This window comes from Nicotiana tomentosiformis, chromosome 7 (genome assembly GCF_000390325.3).
Source record: "Nicotiana tomentosiformis chromosome 7, ASM39032v3, whole genome shotgun sequence".
In the NCBI taxonomy this organism is placed as follows: Eukaryota; Viridiplantae; Streptophyta; class Magnoliopsida; order Solanales; family Solanaceae; genus Nicotiana; species Nicotiana tomentosiformis.
In genome coordinates, this window is record NC_090818.1 from 104,357,963 (window position 1) to 104,366,721 (window position 8,759).

The 8,759-nt window shown below is 34.8% G+C and overlaps 1 protein-coding gene across 1 annotated transcript; it reads left to right on the top strand.

Annotated features, from left to right (window-relative positions):
- The first annotated feature begins 2,409 nt into the window (after nt 1-2,409).
- LOC104097355 (probable anion transporter 3, chloroplastic) lies at nt 2,410-8,201 on the top strand. The gene is made up of 8 exons (XM_009603915.4): nt 2,410-2,990; nt 4,986-5,212; nt 5,736-6,087; nt 6,218-6,262; nt 6,465-6,611; nt 7,007-7,144; nt 7,263-7,296; nt 7,748-8,201. Exons 1-8 carry the CDS (start codon nt 2,559-2,561, stop codon nt 7,915-7,917), a joined length of 1,545 nt encoding a protein of 514 aa, XP_009602210.1. The 5' UTR covers nt 2,410-2,558; the 3' UTR covers nt 7,918-8,201.
- Nucleotides 8,202-8,759: the final 558 nt, after the last annotated feature.

The following is an 8,759-nucleotide window of genomic DNA, read 5'->3' on the forward strand; positions in this document are numbered from 1 at the left end:
AGTACTGCTTTACAATATGAAAATTGTAATGCAGAAATTATATGATGAAGATTGTAGTGTAAAAATTATTTTTTATCGAACGTTTTGATTCAATAACACATATTAAAGTGATTATATTGTGCGGCAAAAAAAATATTTTGAACGAGCCTTTCGTGTATATATATTTGAAGGAGAGTCTTGGAACAATAGTAAAGTTGTTTTCATGTGAATTATATGTAGTTCGTGTCGTGAAATCAATCACTAATACTTGTGTCAGGTAGAATATCTATATTATACCCCTTGAAATGCGATTTTTTCCCGGTCCCTATACAAATACGAGATGTCGCTTTGTAAATCAGTCTGCCCTTTATATTTCTTTGTACAAGTTATCAGATTTGAATTCTTTCGTAAGTTTTTAGTTAGAAGGTTTCACGTTTACCACACCTCTATTTTTTTGTATAATTCTATAAGGTCAATGATTTCAAAAATCATCCTCTCAAATTTTTGAGTTAGATTACCACAACTCTACTTTGACCATTTATTAGTGTAAATATTATTGGCTGATACAAGTTTTGCTCGATAAAAAAGCAAAATATTGGAGTCAACTGATTTACCGGATAAGCTGGTTTCCGGTGTTATCCAACAAAGCCGGTAGCTGAGGACGTGGGGGTTGTTGGCAGCTGACATAACTGGCTGGCCTTACCCAAATCCACGTATTTCCAACGTATCACACTTCTAATTCTAGACAACTTCTTCAAATCTTTTATTTAAATACATTTATGTGGACAAAATTGCCCTTTTGCAGTGTCCAATACATATATGCAACCACTTTTGAAAATGTTCAATTATTTATGTTAATTTATTAAGCAATTAAAAGTTAGACCACTAATAATAAATTTCTAGAAATAGACACTTCGATATCCACCTTTTCAGGGTGGGAAGGGTTAGGTGAATCTAGAAAACTTGATTTTGCATTTCATATTAGTCAAGTAATTAACTATAGAAGGGAAAAACGGAAGCTTGTAATCATCTTTTTTTCTTCTGTCCTATTAGATTAGAATTTAGATTGACTATTCATTTTAGAAAGAAGAGAAAAAGGAGAAGAGCAAAACGAATCTGGACAGTATTCTGAGATTGTGTTGTGCTTTTAATTGCTTCTTTTGAAGTGTTGCCAAGTCAAATGTCAATGTCCAAATAGTATGTAGTAGGGAAGAGATTATTAGAATTCAATGCATACAACAACTCACATGGATATATAGACGCGGAGCTAGAATTTCAAACTTATGAATTATATATATTTTTTAAATTATAATTATTTTAAGTTACTGAGTTCTAAATTAATAATTTGTACATATTCATTGAATTTTTTAATATAAATTCAAGATTTGAATAAAAGCTACTGGGTTTGGCCAAACCCGCAACCAACACTGCGGCTCCGCCCCCGAGTGTATAGACAAATCTTACCCCTACCTTATGCAGGTAGAGAAGCTACTATCGATAGACTCTCGACTCAAGTAAACACATTATAAGAAATGCAATATAAGAAATAAACAAGTCATGAAAAGGAATCATAAGCAATAGCGTGATATTAACAAACCGAAACAAAAGCAATATCAAGTAATAAATGAATCCAAGAATAAGCCACAACTAAAACAATACTACTAAACTATTGGTATGTAAAGAAGATATGCTTTATTAGCTACTAATCTTCCATCCTAACCTTGGGTAAATTTCAATGCATACACCTAATTTATATATTAGTTTATTATGATCAAATAAGTGATGAATTAAAATGAAATTGTATATTAACTATTATACAGGGGCTGAGCTAGGTATTCGGATACGGGTTCGGTTGAACCCAGTAACTTTTGTCCAAAATCTGTATTTGTCGTAAAAAAATATTGAATTATGTACAAATTGTTGATTAAGAACCCAGTAACTTAAAAAACTTAGAATGCCGAACCCACAAGTTTCAAATTCTGGCTCTGCATCTACTGTTATATACATTTTTGTGTGCGCGTGGACTGCGTGAGTGTGTGCACATTTATTTATTTCTAAGATGTCAAAATTTAAACTATACCAAATATTAGGAGTTTGAATCACAGTAATATAGTAGGTATATTTTAATTAGTCTTCCATTGAAGATGTCGTTTATTTCTCTCCTTGATCCTTTTTAGGTAATATTCTAATCTGCTTCCGGTTCTTTTTACACTGTTTACGTGTATTGATATATAATTGGAAAAAAATTGTACACGTGACCAACATTTCTAGGAGTATTATTTTAGGTAAATCTTTTAAATGGACAAAAATACCCAAAGAGCGAGTCCTACTCCTTAGTCCTTACGATTCTACGAACTCACCAACCTCAACACGCACTTCCCTTTTTCTTCCTCCTCATTTCTCATCAATCTTCTGTTTAAATGCATCCAATTTATCCTCCCCCAACAACCCCCATTTCATAGTTATTATGGTATTAATAATTAATATCATAATGTTTCATATAAAGAGGTTGTTCTAACATATATTTACATACGAGCTAACCACCATTCTTTTATCCCCTTCATTCAAGATTCTTCCCAATGGAAGCTGTCAAACTTGGAAATAAATTTCACCCACATTCCTCTTATCCAAATTCTTCATATTTTTCCAATACCCATTTAGGATTGATCAAATTTAGAAAGACCCATATAGGATTTGAGCCAAAAATCCAAAAGAAATGGACAAGTTTGTCTCTTTCCGGTGGAGAAAGATTGAAAGAGGAAATCTTTTTGGAGAAGAAACAGAGAGATTTTTCTGTGAAGTGTACAGCAGAGGGAATAGAGAGAGGATTGTTAGTAGGTGGAAGAAGTGATGAAGAAAGAGAATTTGTGGTGGCAGAGAGATTTAAAGTGGTGGCATTAATGGCTTGTGTTATGTGTTTGTGTAATGCTGATAGAGTTGTTATGTCTGTTGCTATTGTTCCTTTAGCTGCTAAATATGGTTGGAGCAGCTCCTTTTTGGGTATTGTTCAGGTATTTCTTTTGCTATTTTTTGTTGCTGATTCACTTTTTTCTCTCTTTTGAATTGTTTATTTGTATGTTAAGAATCATTCAACTTTGGTTCTGTTCCAAATAGGTTATTGTTGGCTATAGAAGTTCTCTATATATTTTGTTTTATTCGGGTTCACTTCATAGTTTATTCCAATATTAAGCTCAAGTCTTACGGAGACAAAAAAAAAATAGTAGGTCATTTCTTCTAATCTGTTCAAGGTTTGGCGACCAGAGTTAGCGATACCTCCGTACACCAACATGGGAAAAGAACCAGTCTTTGTGCATTTGTGGTTGATCAGAATGGTAGCTGTTATATACCTGCCAAGTTTGCTAATAAAAGGAGTACCACTAAAAGGATGGAAATCAAGAAAAAGCCTAAAAATTGGCCAGCCTGGGACCCACAAGTTGTGTTAGCTTTTACTGTAACATCTTTCAAGTGGAAGATGCGAATTTTGTTTTACCTTTTGATGATAAAGGCTGTGGTCTAAGGTCAACAAAGTTGGTGTAACTTGTGAGAAATCAGAATTTCAAGTTTAGTGAAGGCAAAATTAGAGTAGATAGACTTTTTTTTAACGGACAAAGTTAGCCCTACTTGTGCTGACGGGAGATAAGAGATCACAAATGTAAATCTGAATCATCAGAAGCATTGGCTGTTAACATTCAGTCAGAGAGTGGGATGGCTTCTGATCTGATACAGGGTGGGACCTCTAAATCTTGCCTTTGCGGAGTACTTATTTTTGAGAGTTTATTTGTTGTTTGGGTCCCTTCTACAAGTTAGCTTTATTAAAACCATTTTCCTTAGTTCCAAAATTGGGAAGTCATTTTCCTGCTTCTTATGTTGGTTGGTAGAAGAAGAGAAGAATGTGCTTCCAAGAAATGGCTTGGTCATAGGGGGTTGGATAGAAAGAGTTAAGTCTTTTGCACCTACCAACTATTGAAAGTGAAAGGGCTACCTACTAGTCTTCTTCATTACCCCGCCCTTTTAGTGAGTGTTTTACTCGTTTAAGTTATATTAGAAAAACCATTTATTACTCATTTATTTGAGGAAGGTCCTGCTACATGGAGAAGAGTTATACGGGGGGTCAGGGAAGGAAAAGAAGGGGGACAGTAAGAATTGAACTCACAGTCGTGGTGATTATTTAAACCTTTAGCACTGCAGAGAGGCAGATGACTGCGAAGAATAATCCTGGACAGATATTAATTGTGCACAAACATATTTGATGGCTTTGAATCTTAACTAGTAAAATCATGTTTTTAAAGATGCTGGTGTAAGACATAACTGACACTTGAAAAATATGCTCATCTATCATAGGATAACTACAGATAGCAGTACTAAGTGGCAGAAAGTTACTTGCTGAGCAAGAAAGGGAAAAAGTATGCTCCAATTCAAGAAAGCATATCCAAGAGTATATCTAAGTATAATTATGATTCATGCTTGAGCTTTACTGTGTATTGCACATCTTTCTAAGATTTTCGGCAAAGAGTTATACGGGGGGTCAGGGAAGGAAAAGAAGGGGGACAGTAAGAATTGAACTCACAGTCGTGGTGATTATTTAAACCTTTAGCACTGCAGAGAGGCAGATGACTGCGAAGAATAATCCTGGACAGATATTAATTGTGCACAAACATATTTGATGGCTTTGAATCTTAACTAGTAAAATCATGTTTTTAAAGATGCTGGTGTAAGACATAACTGACACTTGAAAAATATGCTCATCTATCATAGGATAACTACAGATAGCAGTACTAAGTGGCAGAAAGTTACTTGCTGAGCAAGAAAGGGAAAAAGTATGCTCCAATTCAAGAAAGCATATCCAAGAGTATATCTAAGTATAATTATGATTCATGCTTGAGCTTTACTGTGTATTGCACATCTTTCTAAGATTTTCGGCAAAGAGTTATAACCACGCATTGCATTTATTCTGCATATTCTTATCATCTATGATGCTGACGATGAAACAATTGTTGCTTTGCTAGTCATCTTTCCTCTGGGGTTACATATTTTCCTCGGTGATTGGAGGAGCGTTAGTTGACAAATATGGAGGAAAGAAAGTGATTGCTTGGGGTGCAGCTCTTTGGTCTCTCGCCACTCTTCTTACTCCATGGGCAGCAAATCACTCCACAATCAGTCTGTTGGCTATTCGTGCTTTCTTTGGTCTTGCTGAAGGAGTGGCTTTGCCTTCCATGAACACCCTTTTGTCCAGGTAATTTGAATTTCTCATTGTAGCCTAAACACCTAGAACCATAATTCGCTAAATTTGACAGAGCCAAGAATATTTGATATTTACTTTTTCCAAGTACTTTATTAGGAATACAACAATGTTTTGACTTATTATATGGTTAAGTATATACGTAATATTTTTCTTGAAAAAGATATACTATGTAACATTATCCATGCTTAAAGAACGAAGCATCCCGCGTTTACGCAGGGTCCGGGAAATGAATGAGAACCACAATTGTTTTGAAGTTGCCTCATTATCGGCTTGTGGCAAACTGAAAGATACTCCTAAATGCTGAAAAATACTCCACCTAATTGACTTTCAATGTTGTTATTGGCATATTAATCAAGTGAAGCGTTTGTGCTCAAGTTGCAGGCAGTGACTAGTCCTACAAATATTAAGATTGAAAATCTGTTGGTTCCTTGTATATTATGGCTTTATGTAACTGAAAGAAAATCTTCTGCATGTTCAAGAGTTGCTGAGTTTGTATGTGCCTCCAATTATGCAGGTGGTTTCCATGCCATGAACGGGCTACTGCTGTTGGAATATCCATGGGCGGGTTCCATCTTGGAAATGTTGTGGGTTTGGTGCTAACTCCTTTATTTATGTCCTCGGTTGGAATTTCTGGTCCCTTCATCCTTTTCTCATCTCTTGGGCTTCTCTGGCTTACAACGTGGATTAACCGGGTGACAAATGATCCACAAGAAAGCAATTCTATAACAAAAGCAGAGTTGAGGTTAATCCAAGCAGGGAAATCAGATTCTCCTCCTCTAAAAAAAGGAGAACTTCCACCACTGAGACTTCTGTTGTCAAAAATGCCCACTTGGGCTATTATCTTCGCTAACATCACTAATAACTGGGTAACCCCTCTTTCTTTGACTTAGTTCCTTCTTGGTACAAGAGCATATATGCTGCTTGATATTTGGTGATAAAATATTTGAAACTATGAAGATTGTATAATGAACTTTAAAAATCTTCAACTTGTTGCAGGGATATTTTGTTCTTCTCTCCTGGATGCCTGTTTATTTCAAAACTGTGAGTCACTGTTCCATTATTTCATCTTGTTTAGAAGATAAAACAAGTTCCCTCTGTATGATATGTTATAAGTTACCGTCTTTAACCTGTGGTTGTAAATATACTAGGACCGTACGTGTTTAGACTGCGAGCCTATTTTCAGAAAAATCTTGTGGAAACTCTTGTTAGTATCTGCTTGATAGGTTGTTTCCTTTGTTGTCAGGTTTTTAATGTGAATTTGAAGCAAGCAGCTTGGTTTAGTGCAGTGCCATGGGGCACAATGGCATTCTCAGGCTATGTTGCTGGAGCTGCATCAGATTTCCTAATCAAAGCGGGGTACTCATTGACCTTTGTCAGGAAAGTTATGCAGGTAACTTATCTACCATTTGAAACAGCTGTATAAAGGGGAAAAAACTTTATTGGGTAACATAATGTTAAAATCCGTAGTGCACGTACAAAAAATGGCCTATAATGATATGGTGTTCTTGCAACAAGTTACGCCTTCTTTGAGAAGACATTCATGACCAGCAAATGATATATTACATTTACACAGCACAAGTGTATTTCTTCATTTCCTCGCACTTCTACTCCTCAATTATCATTCATAGATATGAAAGTTATGTTGATAATCCATTTTTTTCTTCTTATAAGGGGTGTGACTGATCCAAAATCTTGTCTACTATTCTCTTAATCTGTCCAGCATTCATGACCCGATTTGAGCTTTTTATGAAATTCCCACATCTAATTTGTTTTAAAATATTGCAGTCTATCGGTTTCATTGGTCCCGGGGTGTCTTTGCTCTGCTTGAATTATGCCAAAACACCTGAGGTTGCAGCAGTGATGATAACTATAGCCCTGAGCTTCAGCTCTTTCAGCCAAGCTGGTTTTCTACTTAATATGCAAGTAAGCTACATATTTCAATTGTTGATTCTTCCTTTAACTAATCTCTAAAGCTACTTATTGACAGTTAACTTTACTCTGAAAGTCAATTTACTTAGCTTGCCTTTTCTTTTTTGGATAGGATATTGCACCTCAATATGCAGGATTTCTACATGGTATGTATCTGTCATAACCTTACTTCTGGTACTCTTTAGGGGTCGTTTGGTTATAATGCAAATGTTGTTTATGTGGTGAATAATAATGCACTTTTTTGGTGAATAATAATAATAATGCTTTAGTTTTCAAAACTATTCTTATTCATGTATTGCTAATTTACGTATTTTTATCCTCCATTGTATTGTATCCCATATAAGATAATACATAGATTATCTTATAAGTTATACCTGTATTAGTAATACAACACTTGGTTTGCGGTATTGACTCCATATACGGCATTAGTTTTGGAGATATATTATTAGTTATGCTGGATTTTATACCGAAATCTATATTTGTTTATGTAATACGAGCTTTATATGGAGATTAAATTTTCTTATACTTCAAAATAAACAACTCCTAAATATCTGAGGTTCTTGTGCACCTAACATGTTTTTTTCTCTTATCAAATAGGGATTTCAAATTCAGCAGGGACACTGGCAGCTATAATAAGCACAATTGGAACAGGCTTCTTTGTACAATGGCTAGGATCTTTCCAAGCATTCTTATCTCTCACTGCTTGCCTCTACTTTGTCACAGCCATCTTTTGGAATGTCTATGCCACTGGAGAGAGAGTTTTTTAGACTATAGTCTAATATTCTCCAAATGATGGCTGGCTTATAAATTCATTTAGAGATAGCAGAAAGGACAACAATTACATCCTAATTTACAAATATTCAATTTTTTCTTGTCACTCACTCTCATGGATGTGAGTGAGAATATATATATTTTTTTTCACGTGTAGTTTACTATTTTATCTTTTGAAAGAAAGAGGAATAGCCTACTTATTTTTCATCCTTGTAAACATTTTAGTTACTTTTAGAAGAATTTATTAGAGAAATTCTTGAAGCATAGTTCTTTAACAAAACTGTCTTGTATTTGTCCTTGACCCTAAGGAAAGGATCTCCAACTTGAAGTATAATGGAGGGTAATTCTAAATCATAGTTGATTAAACATAAACCTATTTATCCAAAGTTTTTAACTCACATAATTCACCCCGTCCATATTGAAGCTTCATTAAATCAGCTTATAAGCACTTTTTGACTTAATTTGATGAACACTAAAAATATTTATAGGCAAAAAGTCATCACCCTCACCTTTTTCACGACTTCTTTCAAAACCTATCAACATCGTTCGCCACTGTCAAGAGAGCTCAAATTCTTAGGAAGATGTTTACCGTCAAAAGCAATCACATTGCTTTGGTTGAGAAAGCTCTCACTTTTGTAAATAAGCCTTCTTCATCTCTTTTATTTTTAAAATTTTTTGTAAATAAGCCTTCTTCATCTCTTTTATTTTTAAAAATTTGTTTGCATTGTGAGAAAAAAGAACGTTGCGGTTCTACAACAACATACGTTGCCGGGATATTCCAAAGTTCTATTGTGTTTCCTATCCAAATATGAACCAAATATCTATTCTTTGTTGCGTC

Coding starts and splice junctions, on each gene's coding strand:
- LOC104097355 (XM_009603915.4), top strand. CDS start 2,559: ATGGAAGCTGTCAAACTTGGAAATAAATTTCACCCACATTCCTCTTAT. Junction 6,263..6,464: donor TGCCTGTTTATTTCAAAACT/GTGAGTCACTGT, acceptor CTTTGTTGTCAG/GTTTTTAATGTGAATTTGAA. Junction 7,297..7,747: donor ATATGCAGGATTTCTACATG/GTATGTATCTGT, acceptor CTTATCAAATAG/GGATTTCAAATTCAGCAGGG.